Genomic DNA, 23,157 nt, shown 5'->3' with positions numbered 1-23,157 from the left:
TGGCTCTGTGCTCAGAGATCAATTGTTGAGTGCTCGAGGAGCTGAATGGGGTGGCATGTGCAAGAAACGTACCTTACCCCCTGTTTTATAATCTCTTTGATCCTCTACAGAAATAAACTTTATCTATTTTGATTTATGGTCATATCCAACAGTATTCAGGGATCCCTTCTGGTGGTGCTCAAGGGGGCAGCCCCTTGCAAGGCATCTGTACTATCTCTCTGGCCCCCTACAGAAACAAACTTTGGACCAAAGCTGAATTTATCCTTTCAATTGATAAGTAGACATAAGAATGTATACTGCACTCCAGTAATATTCATATTTTTTAACCTTATTGATTGATTGGGTTTTGGGCCCCGCACTGTGGTGCTCAGGGTTTACTCCTGGCTCTGCACTCAAAAATGCTCCCGGCAGGCTGGGGGACCATATGGGATGCCAGGAATTGAATCGGGTCTCTCCCAGATCAGCCACATGCAAGGCAAACGGCCTACCACTGTGCTATCTCTCAGCCCCCCAGAAATATTCTTGTGACCAACAGGGCTAAAGTATTCAATTATCTTTCTAAAATGAGGGTTAGCCACATGCTCCCAGACAACCAGGAATCTTGGGGCAGGGTGATAATACAGCAGGTAGGGCATGTGCTTTGTATCTGGGATCTCCTGTACCTCATGTGGTCCTCCATTTTTGCCAGAAGTGACCCCTGAGTAAAGAACCAAGAGTAAGCCCTGAGTATCACAGGTTATGGCTCCCAAATTCAGTGAATCAGGAACATAGCAGGCCAGAAAACCTTGGTTTGGGGCACATATATATTACTTATAATTAAATTATAAATTACCTATATATGAAAGAGTCTTGTGCTATATTTGCAGCCAGATTAAAGTCCTAGGAATTTACAAGTATGGATATCTTCTGACATGATGGGTTCAGTTACAACTATTAAGATTTGGCCTAATTCGAGTATTAGTATGACAATTATAGGTCATAGGATCAGAAAGAAGTGAACTGTGAAAAATTTAATATCCAAGTCAGTCTGTACATTGAGGTCAACAGACCAATAATCAAATGTCTGAAATTAATACTAATTACTGTCTCTTAACAGCTATATTTGTCTGGGTCACTGAACCTTGCTGAGCCTCATCTTAAATACAAATAATACTGTATTCTAGACATTGTGCTTTCCAGAGGCTGACTTAGTTTAAATAGCAAATAAAATATACAAGGAAGGTGTTTTAAATTAAGTAAATAATATAAGGATATAAACAGTTCTTGTGTATAAACATTATCTCTCCTTACTGCAGTTTCAGGGATTGATTTTAATGACATTTCGCTTTACAGGAATTTAAATATATTTCTTTTTTTTGGGGGGGGGGGCACACTGAGCAATGCTCAGAATTTACTCCTGACTCTGAACTCAGGAAGTATCTGGCAGGCTTGCGTGAACATATGTGAGATAGGTATTGAACCCAGGTTGGTCATATGTAAGGTAAGCACCATACCTGCTATAATGTCTCTCCATCCCCCAAACAAATAAATATATAAATTGACATATATTGATCTCCCTACCAAATTTGTAAGTTTTATGAAGGCAGAATTACATTAATTCCCTGAATCTTTTGAACGGACTACTTCCTTTTTTTTTTCTTTTTTTTAAATATATTTTATTTAAACACCTTGATTACATCCATGATTGTGTTTGGGTTTCAGTCATGTAAAGAACACCACCCATCACCAGTGCAACGTTCCCATCACCAATGTCCCAAATCTCCCTCCTCCCCACCTGACCCCCGCCTGTACTCTAGACAGGCTTTCCATTTCTCTCATACATTCCCATTATTAGGACATGAACTGACTACTTCCTAATACTCAACAATTCTCTAGAAGAAAAAAGATGATAATCTTCATCTACAAATGTACCAATGAAATGAGAAAATAGGGACGTACACAGGAAATATGAAGGAACAAAATTACTGGATCTTTCTAAAAGTCAGCAATTCATATAGCACTTACTAATGAACTCAAATTAAATCAAGATTTAGTAAGCCAAACATTCTGCTATTATTCATAGCCAAATTCCTAGCCTTCTTGTCAGATGAACTGCTGTCATTTGAAGCTATGCTAGCCAAAATTAAACCAAACAGAGAGAGACATGTGGTTTTTCTTGGGGTGGGGTAGAGGGTGTTTGGGCCACACTATGGCAGTGCTCATGGAGAGATTGTCTTCAGGGGTTGTTCCTGACAGTGCTTGGTGAACCGTATGGTGTTGGGGAAGGGACATGATTTTTCTTTTTTTGTTTTTTTTTTGGGCCATACCTGGCAACGTTCAGGGGTTACTCATGGCTCTATGATCAGAAATCGCCCCTGACAACTCAGAGAACCATATGGGATGCCGAGAATAGAACCCAAGTCCACCCTGGGTCAGCCACATGCAAGGCAAATACCATACTGCTCTGCTATCTCTTTGGCCGAGGGATATGACTTTTATAAATCTTTCATTATCTAAAATTTGGTGCTTAAACTCCGGAATTCTGGAGTTATCTCCCCCCACTCTTGTGGTTTTGGGGCCACACCCAGTGATGCGCAAGGGTTACTCTTGGCTATATGCTCAGAAATCGCTCCTGGCTTGAGGGACCATATGGGACACCAGGAATTGAACCGAGGTCTGTCCTGGGTCAGTTGTGAGCAAGGCAAATGCCCCACCACTGCGCTATGAAGTTATTTCTTTTATTCAAACATATTCGTTTCCTTAGCTTAGACAGAGCAATATAAAATTGTATTTATGAGGTCCCTGAATACATAGGTCATAATAAGCTGAGCACTGCTGGGTGTGGGCCCCAAATCAAATCAATAAATTATGCACTCCAAATTTTAAAAAATTTGGTGATGATAAACTATAGATATAGAAAACTAGTTTAAACAACACTGCTGGTTGGATTCATGTTGGAATATTCAATGCCAGAAATAACTAGGATAAGCCACTCTATAAACCAATTTTTTTCTTTTTATTCCCCCCTAAACCAGGGTGTTTAAAATTAAAAAGTTTAAACAATCAAATCTTACAATCCTTTAGTGCATTGGTTGATAAAATGGAGCTTAAATTTCATACCTTTTCACCCTCCAACCCAAACTAACTATATGCATTAAACCTCAAGGGAATGTCTATAATTTTCCAGAATGTGAAATGTGAAATAGAAAGCCTTTTTCTAAATTGGTGGTGGGAATCCTGCACTGGTGAAGGGGGGTGTTCTTTACATGACTGTAATCATACAAGTACAATTATATTTGTAATCATGGTGTTTAAAAATAAAGATAATTAAAATTAAAAAAAATAAAATTGTATTTATGACAATCCCTTTACATGTACACATACACATAGATACACGGGTCTAAATACATAAATGTACATGTATTACCTTTTCCTTAACAACTATCACATTTTGGTATTCATTTAATATAACAAATTTTTTTTTTTTGATTTTGGGCCACATCCGGCGATGCTCAGGGGTTACTCCTGGCTGTCTGCTCAGAAATAGCTCCTGGCTGGCACGGGGGACCATATGGGACACCGGGATTTGAACCAACCACCTTTGGTCCTGGATCGGCTGCTTGCAAGGCAAATGCCGCTGTGCTATCTCTCGGGCCCCCTAATATAACATTTCTAGAGCCCCCTAACCTAGCTTTGATTCTGCTCTGAAGTGTTATGACCTATGGAAGGGTAATGGCATCCTGAACTGCTGTCAAGGACTCACTGTTCTTATGAAAGGGAGAAAGACACTGGATACTTAAAAATTGGTATCTCAAAATCCATAGTGCCTGGTAGCAGACTCATTTAATGTTTCTTAAAAGAGTGAGGGATTTGAGGCAGCTGTGAGAACAAGAACATGCAGTGGCCACGTGACAGAAATAGGCAGACTGATGTCAGCTTATTAAAGTATCAAAATTCAGAGAGGATAAAGTATTTTATAAAGTATAAAGTATTTTCTAAAAATTATTTAGAGATCTTTTGGCCATAGTAGTTAGTGTATTCTGTCATGCACAACTTTTTCAAATATAAGGATTTTTGTCACATTATTATTGAAAATCTTCAAATGGTATGGCTTTACTGCTGATTATTTAGAAAAGAATAAAGACATTTATTTTTTAAAAGTATCCCAACAAAATCTTACATTTGTGACAGAAATCAATTCTCACCTATGAACCAGAGTGTTCTTGAGGCCACCAACCAGGCCTCGAGCAATGGTCTTTGCTCTCGGAGTCAAAATTGCTTGAGAAACATGAAAGGAGCCACTGGGGGCCCGCTCACTCAAAGTGGTCTCCAGGAAGAGAATGAGTTTATGCACATTAGTGGTATTTGCCCAAGGTGCTGGAATCTTCTTTCCTGACCACAGGAATGGATATTGTTTGTAGAAAGGAGAGTGGTAGAAAATCAGAACCTGAAATGTTCAAACAAAAAAGATTAGTTTATGTAAAAGCTGAATGTTAACTCCCTGGTTGACCAGATAAACATACATGAAAATTCAAGAATTTTATATATATGCTATGTACATACATGCATACATGTATGTATGGTTGGGGATTACAGCCAGAAGTGCTCAAGGTCTATGCTCAAGGAATTCCCCAGCAGTATTCAGGGACCAGACAATGCCAGAATCAAAATCCAGGCCTTCAAAATGTTAGTTATGAGCACTTTGGTTTATCTCCTTCCTTTTACTTTTTCTGTTTTCTAAATTTTAGAAAACCATTAAGCAAAGATGTGTTTGCCTATGCATGCTTTCATAACTCAAGTTTTGTTTTTGTTGTTTTTATGAATACCTTTGGAAGTATGAAAACATCCTGAACCCTTCTTAAAAAATATTTTTAGCAAATGAAAGAAATAAGGCAGGGTTACAAAAAATTAATGAGATGGATGTATAGTTTTCATTACATTAAAATTGTCATTCATGTGTGTATTCATATTATTATATCTAAGAAAATATTTTATGAAAATCTAAGTTACATAATTTTCAGTTCTGATTAGTATAAGTACATAGCAATATATTTGCATAACAGATATATGAAGATAATGTACCTGTGACTTCTATGGTGACAAAATAGAAGGTAAACCATTTTGAATTAAACTGAAGTGTGTGAGCTCAGAGGGAGCAGCTATGAACTGTGGGCAGTTTGGACTTTAAAAAGCACTATAAAAAAGGCACCATTTTGAATTGAACTGAAATGTGTGAGCCCAGCAGGATGGCTGTAGACTGTGGGAGGAGTTTGGACTGAAAATAGTGCCATATTTAAATTGAATTGAGATGTGTGAGCTCAGTCAAGTTTAGCTTCACTCCATGGTCACACATTTCCTCTACTCAAGGAGCCCCACAACAGCACATAAAAAACAGTACCACACTACGAAAGTCACTATGGGAAAACAATGCAGAATCACACCACATCTTGTAACTGAAGATGCTAGTTCTGAAGACCCAACCAACAGCAGCCACCCAGAATCTCACTGATCAGGACTTTAGAGAGGAAATATTAAGGCTGTTCAAAGAACTAAAAAAAATCATGGAATTCACAGACCATAAACTCAAGAGGATAAGTAGAAATGAGAAAACCTCAAGCAGAAATATCAGAGCTGAAACACAAGGTAGATGAAATGAAAATATCAGTGGAAAGACTCATCAGCAGAGTATGCTGCTGAGGACAGAATCAATAAGTTGGAAGATGAGTTGCTTAACACCTCCATTCAATAGAAGAAACTCAAAAAGATCCTTAAAATAAAAGAACAGAAGGTGAAGAATATCCTCAAAATAAGCAAACAGAAAACAATAGACATTTGGGATAAGTTAAACAGAGTCCAAGAGGACTAGAATAAAACCCCTATGAAGAAGCAACAGTCAAGGACATCATCATTGAGAAATTCTCAGAGCTGAAGAATGCTTGCACTGCATCCTGGATGCCCAAAGAATGCCAATAAAAAAAGAATTCAAATAAAAGCACACCAAGGCACATCCTAGTCACAATGATGAAAACAATAGATAGAGATAGAATGCTAAAAGTAGCAAGATCATAAAGAAAAATTATGTACAAATAAGCAAACAAGATTTACAGCAGATTTATAACATGCTTGAAGGCAGTAGTGGGATATAATGAAAAACAAAACAAAACAACACCTCAATGAAACAAATGCTTCACCAAGAATACATCACCCAGCCAGACTTTCATTTAGGTTTGAAGGAGGATATATAGGTTCAGACACACACACACACAACACACACACACACACACACACACACATACACACACACACACAAGCTCAGAAATTTCACAGCCTCAACACTGACCTTACAAGAAGAACTGAATCCTCTACTTTATTGCAAGGTAAACCCACAAATACACTAAAATTATACAAAAAGATAACAAAATTCCATGACAATAGGCGCTCTCAACATCAATGGACTAAATGAATCAATAAAGAAACACAGAGTGGCAAAATGAATCAGAAAATTGAATACAACATATTGCTGCCTGAAAGAAACACACCTGAACAGTTAGAGCAAACACAGACCAAATACAAAGATTGGAGGACAATCCTTCAAGCCAACAACTCCCTTAAAAAAGGCTGAAGTGGTTATACTAATAGCAGATGACATAGACTTTAAGCTTAAAAATGTTTATAAGAAAAAAACTAAAATCTTTTCTCTAGATCTGGCATAAGACAATGTTGCCCCCTCTCACCACTTCTATTTAATATAGTACTATAGGATGTACTGGCTATAACAATTAGGCAAGACAAAAATATCTAGGGCATCCAAATAGAAAAGGAAGAAGTCAAGCTCTCACTGCTTACATAGACTAATCAATAGGGAGATGCAAATCCAAACAACTATGAGACATCATCTCATACCACAAAGAACAAGAATAACTAGTGCTGTTGTGGATTCAGGGAGAAAGGGATTCTCATTCACTGCTGGTGAGAATATAGATTGGTCCAGCCTTTTTGGAAAACAATGTAGATATTATTCAAAAAAAAAAAAAAAAAGAAACCACATAGAAATGATCAGCCACATGATCCAGCAATATCACTACTAGGGATACAACACAAAAACACTATGAAGAAAAGCCCTTTGCATTCCTATGTTCAACACAGCACTATTTACAATAACCAGAATCTGGAAACAACTCATGTGCCTGAGATCAGATGAGTGACTAAAGTTATACAATAGAATACTATGCAACTATTAGGAAAAATGAAGTCATGAAATTTGCTTGTACATGGATAGAGATGGAGATTATTATGCTGACTGAAATGAGTCAGAGAGAGAGAAAAACATAGGATAATCTTAATCATGTTTGGGGTATAAGAAAAATAGCAAATAGGATGGTAATCATACCCAGAAACAATAAAGATGAGGATCAGAAGGATAAAGAGTGCTGAGTGCAGTTAGGGTAGTGAATAGTCCACAGTGATAGTGACAGTTGAAACAGATCACTTGGGATAAGAACTGGGTGCTAAAAGGGTATAAAGTGATATACAAAGCACCCCTTAATTAGCAATAGTGAAAACCACAGTATCAAAAAAAAAAAAAAGTGAGGGGCCGGAGAGTTAGCATGGTGGTAAAGCGTTTGCCTCGCTGCAGAAAGACAGTGGTTCGAATCTTGGCATCTCATATGGACCCCCGAGCCTGCCAGGAGCGATTTCTGAGCATAGAGCCAGAATTTACCCCTGAGCGCTGCCGGGTGCGACCCCCCCCCCCCCAAAAAAAAAAAAAAGAAAAGAAAAAAAGAAACGAGTGGGGCCAGAGCAAAAGCGCAGTTGTAGGGTAGCAGTTGTAGGTAGTTGTAGCAAAAGCGCAGCCTTGCACACGGCTGATCCAGACGAGCCTAGGTTCGATCCCCAACTTTCCATATGGTCCCCTAAGCCAGGAGCAATTTCTGAGCACAGAGCAAGGAATAACCCCTGAGCTACACTGGGTGTGGCCCAAACCTCCTCCGAGAGAGAGAGAGAGAGAGAGAGAGAGAGAGAGAGAGAGAGAGAGAGAGAGAGAGAGAGAGAGAGAGAGAGAGAGAGAGAGAGAGAGAGAGAGAGAGAGAGAGAGAGAGAGAGAGAGAGAGAGAGAGAGAGAGAGAGAGAGAGAGAGAGAGAGAGAGAGATAGAGAGAGAGAGAGAGAGAGAGAGAGAGAGAGAGAGAGAGAGAGAGAGAGAGAGAGAGAGAGAGAGAGAGATATGAAATACATGCAGAGGCAGGCCGGGGAGGGTTGATTAGTGGAAAATTGGGGTCACTGGTGGTGTGCACTGTACTGCAAACCAAAGTGTCTAAAAGAGAAAAAAAAGAAAAGAGAGATATATAAATAGAGATAGAAAAAATGTCTGCCCTCAAGACAGGCAGAGTTGGAGGGCATCGTGAAGGGTTTAGAGGAAAACTGGAGACATTGGTGGTGGGAAATGTTCATCGGTGAAGGAGATTGTATGGCTATGAACAAACTTTATCTGTAAAAAAAATTTATTAAAAAAAAGACAACCGTATCAAAAACAACTTTATAACAACATTGTTTAAATTAAAAAATAAAAGACAAAAAGGAACAATATTGCTATGGATTAATTTGGCACTCATAACCATTGGGTTACAGTTAAAGGTTAGTTTAAACAAATAAGTTATTTCCTTGATCCATTCTACATTTCATATGTTCCATTTCTCCCTGTTCTCCTTTCCCCCGGGAACCTCTGGGCCCCAGGTGGGCCCCTTTGGCTGGTGACCCCTAGAAATTATGGCTCCCACACTTACAGTATTTGAGCTCAACACACAGTGAACTAAATTGAGAAGAGGCAGGCTTTTTAAAATGCCTGTTGACCCTAAATGAAATCGGTCTTTTTTCACGTGAGGGAGGAGGGGGTTATTGTTCTACATGGAGAGGAAAGACACTAAGGAGGCAGTGGGCCTCCTCTAAAGATGATGGTGATTTTGAATATAATTAGCAAGTGCATCCACAGCATTAATTAGTTTCTGAGAAGCAGCTGCAGGACTGGGAATTGCTATTTTGATTGTCCCAATTTAGGGCTCTGTAGTTTAGGCTTAGAGGAGTACTATCTATTTCCCTCTCCTGGGCACTAGTGATCTTTTCCCAGAGGAATGTCCAGCGTGTATGCAAGACATTTTCTGGACAAGAATCCTTGAGTAGCTGGCCAGAGAGAGGAATCCTCCAGGGACCAGACTAGGAGGGCTCTGAGGTTCAATTGTTTTCAGGGTGCATTTAGCTCATGGCTAAGGTTTCTGACTAAATGCTCCTAAACTGAGAGGTAGAGAGCGGAGGAATAATGTACTGGATGGGCTGATTGAACTAAACATTACTCTTGTTTTTAATGGTTTTGAGTAATGTCTGACGGAGCACTAATGATGTCTGTGGCAAACATGTGTGTTAATGAGGTTAATCACAGGCTCACAGTAAGCAGATAGCCTGGGAGATTGGGAAGGATTTCCTGCTGGTGGCGGTGGTGTAATTGGCAAGTCTGGAAAGCTGGGTACACTGGCATCCATAAATGAGGAGGGCTGACCTTTGCCATGAACTATTGTAAGGAGCTAGGGATGGGAGTGGTGGGGATGGGGGCTCTGTGACCCTTTCACAAGTCCTATCTGGCCTGGCTGTGGAGCAAGGTTGGGAGATAAGAAGAGAGTACTGTGTATTTTTGTCTGCCTGCAAAATGTATAAATTATACAAAGGGAGGGGGTTATGCTTTCCTCAGAGTCTTCTTTTGTGAAGGCGGTTCCACATGGCTAAGGGGTTGCTCCCAGCTCAGGGGTGGCTCTTTGTGGAGCGAAAGGGACAAACCAGGCTTCCCACCAGAGAAGCCTGAGCTCCAGCCCATTGAGCTATCTTCTTGAGCATTCTAATATTAGAGGTGATAAAAGGGATTTCTGTTCACAGGAAGAAGTTGCCCAAGCAAACCAATTCTTACTCTACAGAATTCAATTCAAGGAGCAGGAGGAATTCTTGCCCAGGGCCTGTGCTTAGCATACCTTATTCGATTATTTTTTTTTTTTCTGTCTGTTCTATTTAGCAAAGCAATTTAAATTCAACCCTTTTTTTGGAGATTCAGATTTTAAAAAAATCTCGTTTCTTGGGCCAGAGTGACAGTATTTTTTGTTTGTTTGGTTTGGTTTGGTTTTGGGTCACACCCGGCGGTGCTCAGGAGCTACTCCTGGCTCTTCGCTCAGAAATCACTCCTGGCAGGCTCGGGGGACCATATGGGATGCCGTCCTGGTTCAGCTGTGTGCAAGGCAAATGCCTTACCGCTGTGCTATCTCTCCTGCCCAAGAAGTTTTTTTTGATAAACAAATGCTTTGCAAGCCAAAGAAGGCGGGTTCACTCCTCTGACTTAGTGGTCCCTAAGTGTTCATGAAGTATCCCCCAGCACTGCTGGATGTCTCACACCTCAAAATAACATAAATATAATATCTCTAAAAATAATTATTTCTGAGGCTAGAACAAGAGGACAGAAGGCAGGGTGCTTGCCTTGCATATAGCTGACAAAGATTCAGTTGTTGGCATCCCATAAGGTTCCCACTGAGCACCACAAAGATTCATTCCTGAGTGTAGAGCCAGGAATAATGCCTGGGCACCACTGGGAATGGCCAAAAACCAAACCCAAAATAAAATAATTATTTATTAAAGCTAGAGAGAGTACAACTCGGTGAGATAATTGCATTGTCTGGCACACAACCAACCTAGGTTTGATCCCGGCCCAGCATATGGTCCTCAAAGCAATCCCAGGAGTGATCCCTAAATGCATAACTGGAGTCATGGAGCTCAAAAATTGAAAATATAACTAAATTATTTCTTAATCCGATGGAACCATTTCTAAAGATTCAACTGTTTATTTTCAATTATAAGCTTCTTTTCTTCATCCAAATACATCTGAAGCATTCTTTTTTTTTTTTTTTTTTTTTTTGGTTTTTGGGCCACACCGGCGGTTCTCAGGGGTTACTCCTGGCTGTCTGCTCAGAAATAGCTCCTGGCAGGCATGGGGGACCATATGGGACACCGGGATTCGAACCAACCACCTTTGGTCCTGGATTGGCTGCTTGCAAGGCAAACACCGCTGTGCTATCTTTCCGGGACTCATCTGAAGCATTCTTACTGACATTGTATATTAATTGTTTTGCATTTTTGCTAGTTTTATAATCTCACCTTTTACTAAGATTTTAAATTTGCCAAACTATAGATTAAATAAAAAAACCCTTATTATCAGCCCATGCATAATATACTTGTGAGCTGTGAAGTAATTGCACGTTGATAAGTTCATTCGGACTGAATGGTGGTACTCTGCTTGCTAGCAAATTTTGAAATAGCATAAAATAACAAGATAAAATACTCAGGGAGTTTCATGCAAGGTGGCCCATTATATAAAGTTAAACTGGCAGTAGGACATTGCCCAGATGGAGAGAACTGGCTGATGAGTTGATGACTGACTGATGTCTTTAACATTTTTTTGTAAGGGGAAGTCACACTCAGATACTTATTTCTGACTTTGCAATGAAGTATCTTTTTGTTTGTTTTTGGGGGGGCCACACCTGGTGATACTCAGGGGTTACTTGTGGCTATGTGCTTAGAAATCATTGCTCCTGATTTGGGGGACCACATGGGACACTGGGGATTGAACTGAGGTCTGTCCTGGGTCAGCCACATGCAAGGCAAATGCCTATCATTGCGCCACTGCTCTGACCCTTGAAGCATCATTTTTGGCGGGGTTTGGGGATCCATACCCAAGGCACTAAGGGTGCTAAGTATCTAAGTTACGTTGGCCATCTGCAAGGCATATACCTTATTCAAATAACTCTCTCTCTCTCTCTCTGCAGCCCTGAATATCTTTAGCTTTTATGAAGAAAAGTGGAGGGAAATATTATCAAACGAAGGGCAACACATAGATTCTAGGAATCAAATAGATAACATGTTTCCTTTTTTCTAATCTCTTTATAATTTTAGTCATACTTGTAATTGATTGATAGATTGGCCCAAATTTAAGCACAATGATTCATCATCACTGTTTTGCTAGTAATCACCATTCACACTCATTATCATTTCTGAAGATGTTGCTACACCTGCATATTTCTAAACAATTTAGCTGTGCAACCATAATAATTCGTATGTAAAAAATGAGAAAACAAGATTTAAAGTCAGCATGTCTATATAAATTTAGCTGAGCCCAGATTTAACCTAACCAAAATTCCAGCATTCAAATAATCCCTGTCAAAGAGAGCACTTTTGTTGCACATTTAAGGTCCTAGGTTTACCATTAAAAATAGGTCCTCCATGGGGCTGGAGAGATAGCATGGAGGTGAGGCGTTTGCCTTGCATGCAGAAGGTTGTTGGTTCAAATCCCGGCATCCCATATAGTCCCCTGAGCCTGCCAGGAGTGATTTCTGAGTGTAGAGCAGGAGTAGCCCCTGAGCGTTGCTGGGTGTGACCCAAAAACAAAAAACAAAACAAAACAAAACAAAAAAAGATCTCCAGGGGATGAAACTAAATTAAAGCATAGTAGGATGTTTGCCTTGCATACTGCTGACTAGGGACAAACTCGGGTTCAATCCTTGGGATCCCATATAGTCCCCCGAGCCAGCAAGGAGTGATTTCTTTTTCTTTTTTTTTTTTTCTTTTTCTTTTTTGTTTTTTGTTTTTGGGCCACACCCAGCATTGCTCAGGGGTTCCTCCTGGCTGTCTGCTCAGAAATAGCTCCTGGCAGGCACGGGGGACCATATGGGACACCGGGATTCGAACCAACCACCTTTGGTCCTGAATCGGCTGCTTGCAAGGCAAACGCCGCTGTGCTATCTCTCCGGGCCCAGGAGTGATTTCTAAGTGTAGAGTCAGGAGTAATCCCTGAGCACTGCCACTGGGTGTGGCCCTAAAAACAAACAAACAAACAAACAAACAAGAATAGGACCTCCAAATAGGAAGAAAGCATTTAATTAGCGTAATGTAAATCACAAGCTGTGAAAATCACCAAAATCTTTTGACCTACTCTGAGAGAGGAACAGAAAATGAGAGTGAGGCAGTGTCCAATAATGATGATTGAATTCTGGTTCTTACTACTCAGGAAATACTAATTCTGGTTCATTATTTTGCTTTGGGTTGTTCTGACCAAACTATTAGAAAAGTCAGCTTGTAGGATGGGAATGTGGCTCAGACGTAGGTCATTTGCTTTGCTTGTTTGAGGCCTGAGGTATAATCTCCAGCACTACCACACCACCACCACCACCACCACCACCACCACCACCACCATACACATATGCATAGAAAAAATCACACACAATCATTAAAGTCAGTGCAGATATCAAAAGTACTTCTAAACCAGTTGTAAATAGTTGCTATGTGTTAATGTTCTCAAAGGATTCCTTGAAGCAATCCCAGGTCCTAGAAACCAATGAATATATGTTCACTATTCCCCCCAAAATCTATGACTTGCAGGCTCAGAATACTGCCTGGAGTAACTGAGTAAGCAAAGAAGATAAAGGAGCTAGTTAGGCTCTTTTCTTGGAAGTTCATCCCTGGTTTTTCCTACCTGGCATTTCTTCTCCCATAGGGATTGTAGCGTCACACTTTCCACACTGCATGCCGAACACAGCTTGCTTCCAAAGGCCTCCTGGATCCGCAGAGCCAGGCATTTATGATGGGCATCATCCATAGCATAGAAGTGGTTGAAATCTAGGAAAACAATCTCTTGAGGGTGCTGGGTCAGAAATGAATCAATCTCCATCAGTCCATCCCAGACCTTGATGCCAAAAAGGCCGTGAATAAAATAGATTTCCTGGTCATCATCCCCTGGTTTGGAAGAGACACGCAGGTCAAAGTAGCGGATCCCAGCTTCTAGCTGTTCCCGGAACGTTAGGTTCTGAGTCACAGACCATTTCTTCATTAACTTTTTCACCAAAGAGATTCTGGCGAGGCGTTTGATAGCTGGCGTTTGGTCAGGTCCCACTGGGGACTTTTCATCGACCCAGTAGCTAAATGAATCATGTGAGCCTATATAAGACAATAAAGGTGGGGAAAACAGGTGAGACTAGAACTGGAAAGAAGCAGGAAATTCTTTAAAACAAGAAAACAAGGCATATCAAAACTGATTCGTAGCCAAATAAACACATAATCTTGTAAGTGAATGCTTGCAAAAACTTTTCAAGCTGGCAAGAAATGAAATAAACACAAATAAAAATAATAGGGTTTTATTAGTAGTTGTTAAGCCAGAGATAAAACCATAATTCTCATATATTGCTAGTGTAAGGTAAATTAATAAAGAACCATTTGGAAAGCTACTTAGCATTATGTTTGGAAAGAGGAGCTTTAAAATATTCATATCATTTGATATAGTAATTTCATTTCAGAAAGAGCTATTCTGAGGAAATATACTCTAATGTGGAACCAAAAAACAAAGAATATTGATGAGAAAAAACTGGAGGTTGATTAAATATCCCTCATAAGGGAAGGCTTGTGGAAACCTATTGGTTATATTTTATTTTATTTTGGTTTCTGGGCCACACCTGGCAGCATGCAGGGTTTATTTCTGAGCACAGATGCTCAGGGATCCTGTAGCTTGGTAGATCATATGCAGTACTGAGTATTTGACATACAGCTCCATACAAGACAAACACCTTTGCCACTTTTCTACCTCGTTTGCCCCTGGTATAGTCACTTTATTCTTGCAATGAACCAAAAGAGACTGAAAGCCTGTATTTATCTAAATAATCAGGTCACTGCAGTTACCTCAGAAAAGATATAAAATTTAAATCCCTTTTATTCTATTGAATATATTACTTTATTGTTATAAATGAGTCAGAAGAGCTATTTTTTGATATAACAAAAACTTTTAAGAACTTTACACAGATTCTACTTCTTGATGATCTTTCACCTTTTCATAAATCAAATTCAACATTTAGCAATGAACTATATGTTTTGCTCCTCTGGCTTAAAGCAAAAAAGGACAGCTATTCTCCTGGACACCCTATTTGATTTTATTGTTAAAAATTCCAAGTTGGGGCCAATGAGGTCGCGCTAGAGGTAAGGTGTCTGCCTTGCAAGCACTAGCCAAGGAAGGACCTCGGTTTGATCCCCAGCGTCCCATACGGTCCACCCAAGCCAGGGGCAATTTTTGAGTGCTTAGCCAGGAGTAAGCCCTGAGCATCAAACGGGTGTGGCCCCCTCTCCCCCACAAAAAATTCCAAGTTATCACAATAGATATATTTCTAACAATGTCCAAAATAGTTCAATAGCAATTTAAGGTGAACTGGTCTTTTTAAAACTTATTTTATTTTATTTTATTGAGGGGTCATACTCAGCTATGAAGAAGTCTTTCTCCTAACTCTGTGTTCAGGGATCACTTCTGGCAGGGCTCAGGGGAAAATGTAGGGTACAAGGAAACAAACCTAGGTTGGTCCATAGCAGGCTAGTGCTCTATACACTGTAATATGTCTCCACCACCAAATACCTTTACATTGTTATTGGTATCTAACTCACATTAGCCATTATTGTTCAGTTAACTCTGAGACTGGGAATGTTGCAGAGGTGACTGTACTTTGCATACAAATCCAGAGAAAAACACCCTTGTTTTGAGGTTGCTAGTATTGTTCTGGACTATGACCACACATATTACAAAAATTCTTATGTTTCATCTAGTAGAAACTTCATAAATAGAACAGAATCTGCTAACGTTTGGTTGTCTTATTATTATTTGAATTTTTTAAAAATTATTTTTCCTGACAATAAGATATCTCACATAGTTAGAATGGTGCATATACACCAGGAGTATCATGTGGTATTGATCCCTTTTGTATAGCCACAATAAAATGGAGGGATTTTGCATATAGAAAGAAGTTCTTATCTAATAGGGGTAAGAACTCATAAATTTTATTGTGCAAGGGTGCATGTCACCCTGAACATTTGTCATGGAGACTTGACTTAGGCCTCCATGGATCGGACATCCACTGACCAACACCTAACCTCAGATCCCAACATTGGAAAAGCACAGTTTATAGCACCAGCACCAGGAATCAAACTTCCTCTGGGGGAGGCCCAAATGCCACCCTGGTACCAACCTGCTCCAGGGTAGGTTCATAAGACATCCTGATGATGAGACAAAGGCACAATGTGATCTAAGGGTAGGTTGCCCTACCTCAGCACCCAATGGTGAGATGAAATCAGAAGACACGCCATCCTAGGATCTGCGCAAGAACCAGATCTCTAGTTTCAGAAGACTGACAACATCAGTGACTAAGCAGAACTTTCTCTGGTACCACAAAGAAAAACTGTATTCTAGGCATAATCCTAAGATCTGTGCAAAAAACAAGATCTCTAACTACAGAAGACTGACTTTGACAACCATGACTGAGCAGAACTTTTTCTGGGACCATAAAGAGAGACCTTGGAGCTGGACAACCAACATGCCCAGAGCCTGTAGTCGATCTTATGACAATGTGCTTCATGGATTGAGACACCCTCTATCTGTTAGGCCAATGGAGTTTCCTTTTTAATTTTCCTATGCTGTGCCTATTCAAAGAAAAAAAAAGAAAAGAAAAGAAAGAAAGAAAAAAGAAAGAAAATGACAGACACATTTGCCCCTCTCTCCCCCTTTTTTTCTTTTAATTTTATTTATGTTCTAGATTGAGGCTCCTGCCTCAATAAGGTTTTCATAGAACCTTATAACTTGAATAATTTTGTGTTGTCTCATATTTCTGTCTTTCTACACATTGAGAAAAGAAAATAAAAAGTGGATGGAGCCTAGGGGCCACCATGTCTAAGAAGCATTGAGTGGAAAAAAAAGTCATAACTAAATACCCAAGCCAAAGTCAATGACAATAGATTCAAGAGTTTCAAACTATAACAAGATAAACATGAAATGCACCTGTTACATTGATAGTCCTGGGGGCTAGGGGTGGAGATATGGGATGCATGTGGGGAACAATGGTAGAGGAAAGTTAACACTGGTGGTGGAAATGGCCCTAAATGTCACTAAATGCCTGAAATGCAACTGTGAAAAATTTGTAATTCACAATGTTCTTAATAAGAATTTAAAAAGAAGAATGGTGCATATAAAAATAATTAAACAGAAAAGTTTCTGTATGGCAAAAGAAATGTGGACTAAAGCTGAAAGACAGCTTACTGAGTGGGAGAAAATATTTGCACTCAGTACATAAAGAGTACTCACAAAGATTAATGTTCACGAATCTAAAAACCCCTTCCAAAAATGGGGTGAGAGAGTGAACAGACACCTTTCTGAGGAAGACCAACAGATGGGCAACTGCCACATGAAAAAAAAGCTCATTATCACCTATCATTTGGGAAGTTCAAGTCAAGATGACAATGAGATGCCATCTTACACCAATGAGAGTAGCACATATCAAAAATATTGGGAACAATCTGTATTGCAAGGATAGAGGGGAAAAGGAACTCTCGTCCTCTGCTGGTGGGAATGTTGTCTGGTTCAAACCCTTTGGAAACAGTATGGGGGGTTCACAGCAAATTCAGAATTGAGCTACCATATGACTCAGCAATGTGAGTTTTGGGTTTCTATCCTCCAGACAGAAAAAATTTCATTCCGGGCCGGGCGGTGGCGCTAAAGGTAAGGTGCCTGCCTTACCTGCGCTACCCTAGGACGGACCACGATTCGATCCCCCGGCGTCCCATATGGTCCCCCAAGCCAGGAGCGACTTCTGAGCGCATAGCCAGGAGTAACCCCTGAGCGTCACCGGGTGTGGCCCAAAAACCAAAAAAAAAAAAAAAATTTCATTCCAAGAGATGCATGCACACCACTATTCATTGCAGCACTCAGTATGCTCAGATTGAAATCAGCTTAGATGCCCAACATCAGATCATGAAGTTCTGGTACATACATACAGTGGAATATACACAGCTCTAAGTAATAACGCAATCATGCAATTTGTTGCAACATGAATGGAACTTAAAGATACCATGTAAAATTACAAACCAGATGAATACATATAGGATATCATTTTATATAGTATTTAGAATAACCCCATAGGAAAAGAAATGGTTTAAATGAGGATTGCTGAGAACTCTTTGGGAATCAGAGCATAGTGAGAAAAAAATAGAGTGGAGAAGAAGAAAGACAGGTAAGCAATAACAGTGAACAGGGTTTAAAGGTATTCAGATACACTGGTGGTATTAAGGAAGGACAAAACAATATGACATGGAAATAATAAAACCCAAATTTTAACAAGCAGACTTTAAAAGATGCCTGTTACAATGACAGGTTAATAGGGAAGGAACCTGGGAACATTGGTGGAGGAAGATTGGTAGTGAGATAGAACTAGTGCTGAAAGATTGTATAAACCCATCTATGGATAACTTGGTAAGTCATGCTAATTAAAATGAAAAAATAAAAAAATTTAAATAATGGAAGCAACTGCATTGGTAGGGATGTGGTGAAAAAGGAACTCTCATCTACTGTTGGTGTGAATGTTGTCTAGCTCATTCCTTCTGGGGAAAATTATGGAAACTTCTAATTAAAGTAAGAGTTGAGTTGCTGTATCAACCAGCAATATCACCTCTGGGTATCTAGTGCCGGGACATAGAAACATGCATCCAAAAGGACAGATTTGGAGTCGGAGCAATAGTACGGCAGGTAAGGCACTTGTTTTTTATGCAAATAACCTGGGTTTGATCCCTGGCATTCCATCTGATCCCCCAAGATTACTATGAGTGAATCCTGAATGCAGAGACCCGAGTAATTCCTAAATACTGCCAGGTATAGTCCAAAGACAAAATATTAAGAAAAAGAAAAAAGATATGCACGCCATTATTCATTGCAGCAATTAGTACAATAGCTAAGAAATAAAACCAATCAAGGTGTGCAAGTCAGGTGAGTGGATCATGAAGGTGGTTTTGTGTACACAACAGAATGACATACAACTGCAAGGAACAATGAAATTATGCAATTTGCTTCAACTTAGATGGCACTGATGGATATCCTATTAAGTAAAGTAAGTCAATAGAAAAAGGACAAACAAGGGCCAGAGAGATAGCACAGTGGTAGAGCGTTTGCCTTGCAAGCAGCCAACCCAGGACCAATGGTAGTTCGAATTCCGGCATCCCATATGATCCATGTGCCTGCCAGGAGCAATTTCTGAGCAGAGAGCCAGGAATAACCCCTGAGCACCATCGGGTATGACCCAAACAAAAACAAAAACAAAAAGGACCAACACAGGATGATCTCAGTTATCTGTGGTATATAGAATTATTGGATAAGAGAGTGCAAAGTAGTAAAAGATTACTCTTGACCACATAGTATAGGAAGAGAACAGGTGAGATAAGACTCAAGGAGGTAAATAAGAAAAGATAGATGGAAATGACAGGAGGCAGGAGTTAAGGGCATATCGGTGGTGTAGAGGGCTGTTATAGTTATATATTAAAACCAACAATTCACAGCACTAAAAGCCTGAGATTCAGACTATAAAAACTAAACTTGCCTGTCAAGGGGGCAACTAAGTGTGGGGTTGCATTCCCTATAGTCCTATAGATCAGAACCTGGGGCATTGGAAGAGGGGAGCTGATGGCGGTGGTGGATTAATACTGGTACATTCATTATATGCCTAAAACTCAACTCTAAAAATTTCATAAATCACAGTGCATTAACAACAAAAAGAAGTCATCTTGGGACTGCTTTACTATTTTATGTTATCAGAAACAAGGCAAAAAGAAAAAAAGAGACATTATTTTATAGGTTAGATTGTGGATGATATTCAGCAACTACTGAAAAAAGGATGTGTGTGTCCTTAAGCAAAGTGAATTTTGCAAGTGGAAAGATTACTAGCATTTCTCAGGTAAAATTAATTGTTACTACTAATAAAAATGTGGAACAAATCTCTGGGGATGTTGCATATTGTTTGTCTGTTAATGAGTCTCTGGATACTTGCCTAATATTCTTCTTCCTTTAGTCATATAGAAACAGGAGCCCTTTATACCTCCTCCTTGAGAGACTTATTATGAATATATTACATATAGATGATAAACAACCAGATAGCTCTTCATTTTAGTTTGTATCAGTGGCCTGGCTGTTCAGGATTGAGTATGTAATATAGTTCAAGGCACACATTGAACTGAATTCTTCCCTAGGTATGAGAGAATAGCCACTACCCAGGCATGGAAGAGAGAGAAATTCCCTCTGGCATTTTCTTGTTGGTGCGGAGCCCAGTTTTGTCTCCAGAGGGAGATGTATGAATATCCTCCAAGCTTTTTCACTGTGCCTGACAATTGTGCTGCTCTGTGGCAGTGATGTGGCCCCAGGGACCACTTCTGAAAGCACAGAGACAGTCCATCCCATCGAAGAGGGAGGACATTCACATTCCTTAAAAATACTGTCTCTTGAAATCTTTGCTCTCTTTTTCATTTCCCCATTTTCATTCTGACATCCTCTGCCCAGCACTGTCTCCCTCCTTCTTACTGACAGGAAAGGACAAGAGAATGGAGCACATTGCAAGCTGAATGTTTTATTACTATTGTCCAAGATAGGCTGATGCACTTTAACCACCATCACCATTTTTGCCTTTCCAATTAGTGCCCCTTCCCCAGAAAGCTTGAGTGCATTTAATTATTTTAATTTTTAAAATCAACAAGATAAAACACCTTCCTCTTTCCTGTGCATAGCTGCAAGTTATGCAACGAAATTTTTTAAATCAAAATATGAATACTTTATATCTCCAATACATGATGAAGTTTTTTCCTCTTCTCCTTATATAAGATAAAAGTCACTTTAATTATTATTATTATTATTAATATTATTATTTTTATTGGGTTTTGGGTCACACCTGGTGGTGCTTAGGGGTTACTCCTGGCTCTGAGCTAAGAAATCACTCCTTGCAGGCTCGGAGGACCACATGGGATGCTGGGATTCAAACCACCTTCTGTCCTGGATTGGCTGTGTGCCAAGCAAATTCTCTACCACTGTGCTATCTCTTCAGTTCCATACTTTTTATTTTTAAAAATACTAAAGAACGGGCTAGAGAGATAGCCTGAATGTAGAGTGTTTGCTTTGCATGCAGAAGGACGGTGGTTCGAATCCTGGTGTCCCATATGGCCCCCCCCAAGCCTGCCAGGAGCGATTTCTGAGTGTAGAGCCAGGAGTAATCCCTGAGTGTTGCTGGGTGTGGCCCCAAAGCAAAAAAAAAAAATACTGAAGGACATTAAGCATTATGTAAGCTTCAAGCAAATGGCATTGCAGTTTGACATCTGTATATGAAGATTGTCTATGAAGACAGCTTTTGATGTCTGCCTTTGATGTTTGTATGAAATCTATTTATACCTTTGCTAAGAAAAGAAGGAAACTTCCCAGTCCATTTGTCTTTTCCTTATTCTCTAATGAGCTGCATGGGAGTGGTTAGAGATAAAAAGTTTCATGGATTCTGGCTTGCTTACTGATGAGGTTATAAAATAATTTAGGATTTCATTCTGCTGATTGCAGAATGAATCAGGGCAAGTAATTCTTACTGGAAATTCCAAGACATACCTCTGCATTCATCTTTAAAGGGTCCTTTAACTCTGTATAAAATAGATTTAAACGATCTCTTTTATTGTTAAAAAAAAAAAAGCACTTTCCTTTACAAGTCTTATGTTTTGAAATTTCCTCTTTCTTCCCTAACATCAAATTCTTAAAAGCATAAGCCAGTCTTGCTGCCTTTGAAATCTATGACACAGTTCTTCTCATCCAACTTTTCCTCCTCTCCTTCTATAGCTACTCTTGATCATTATAGCCTCTGAGTCAGTGACTCCCAATGAATCTTTTCTACTTGCTAAGAGTTTTTGTCAGCTTTTTCCCTCCAAAACTAACATTTCCTTTTAATTTTAGAACACATATTCTTTTTATTAATATATATATATATATTTGGTTTTTGGGTCACATCCGGCAGCGCTCAGATATACTGTATGTATATTTTCCACTCTATAAGACACACCTGGCTCTCCACTCAGAAATCTCTCCTGGCAGGCTCAGGGGACCATATGGGATGCTGGGATTCGAACCACCATCCTTCTGCATGCAAGGCAAACACCCTACCTCCATGCTATCTCTCCGTTCCTTTTATTAATATCTTTATTTAAACACCTTGATTACAAATACGATTGTAGTTGGGTTTCAGTCATGCAAAGAACCCCCCCCCTTTACTAGTGCAACATTCCCATCATCAATGCCCCAATTCTCCCTTTTCCCCATCCCACCCCACCCCCACCTGCACTTGAGACAGGCTTTCTACTTCCCTCATTCATTCACATTGTTATGAGAGTTCTCATTGTTGTTATTTCTGTAACTGTACTCATTAATCTTTTTGGTGAGTTTCGAGAACACATACTTTTAAGCGTTTTGATCCTTTTATCACCATTCCATTGCATTCTCCTTTGCCCATTCTTCCTATCTCCAAGTTTCATTGTTTTCCAAAGATCTGTTCTCTACTTCTTTTCCCAACCTTCAGCGATTTCACCCCTACCCAAGTTTACCACAGCACTATTATGTGATACCAAGAAGCACATTTCTAGGTCAGACTCTTCTAAGCCCAAACCTTTTCAACATTTTGCTTTGATCTTATACCTAATAGCCTGCTCACACAAGGGATATATTTTAAAGCCTTCTATAGCTATCCATCTTATTGCATTTAGTGCTTCTGCTGAATTTCTGCCAATACTTCACTCGGATTAGAATTTCAGAGGATAATTTAACTCTTCCCTTTCACTCTCTCTCTTTATCCAATCACTTTTTGTTTTTGAACAGTATTATCAAATATGTCTTTTCATTTACTTCCTCAACTGCCATTCCCTTTACTCCATCACCTTCCTTTACCTGTCCTATCACAACCAACCCAACTACAAACATGTGTGTAATCATGCTGTTTAAATAAAGATATTCATTTAAAAAAATCACAACAGGGACCAAGGACCCATATTCTTTCACACTAACTTCTCACCAGTGTTTTTATATTCGAAAGTTATAGCATCTCAAATTACATGTGGGTTATGTCATTTTCTTTTATCCCCTACCTCTTAAATCAGGTTTGAATTTTGAACACTTGTATATATTTGACTTTGGTATCTACCCAATGCATCATTTTAGACTCATCTCTCATCAGGCCTCTACACATATCCCATAACTCTTTAGTGAAGTAACATAAATGTTACAGGGCAGCTTTTTCCT

General features: G+C 39.5%; 1 protein-coding gene across 1 annotated transcript in view; it reads right to left on the bottom strand.

Annotated features, from left to right (window-relative positions):
- The window catches only part of PLCXD2 (phosphatidylinositol specific phospholipase C X domain containing 2), a 67,185-nt gene that overhangs the window by 5,581 nt on the left and 38,447 nt on the right, over positions 1-23,157 (bottom strand). The window contains exons 2-3 of the mRNA XM_049785400.1: positions 13,534-13,994; positions 4,185-4,426 (exon numbers count right to left, since the gene is read on the bottom strand). Coding sequence (XP_049641357.1) covers positions 4,185-4,426; positions 13,534-13,994 — 703 coding nt within the window. The remainder of the gene's footprint in view (positions 1-4,184; positions 4,427-13,533; positions 13,995-23,157) is intronic.

Source organism: Suncus etruscus, chromosome 13, assembly GCF_024139225.1.
Source record: "Suncus etruscus isolate mSunEtr1 chromosome 13, mSunEtr1.pri.cur, whole genome shotgun sequence".
In the NCBI taxonomy this organism is placed as follows: Eukaryota; Metazoa; Chordata; class Mammalia; order Eulipotyphla; family Soricidae; genus Suncus; species Suncus etruscus.
Note: the sequence above shows the minus strand (reverse complement) of the source record. Positions and strands in the feature narration are given on the sequence as shown.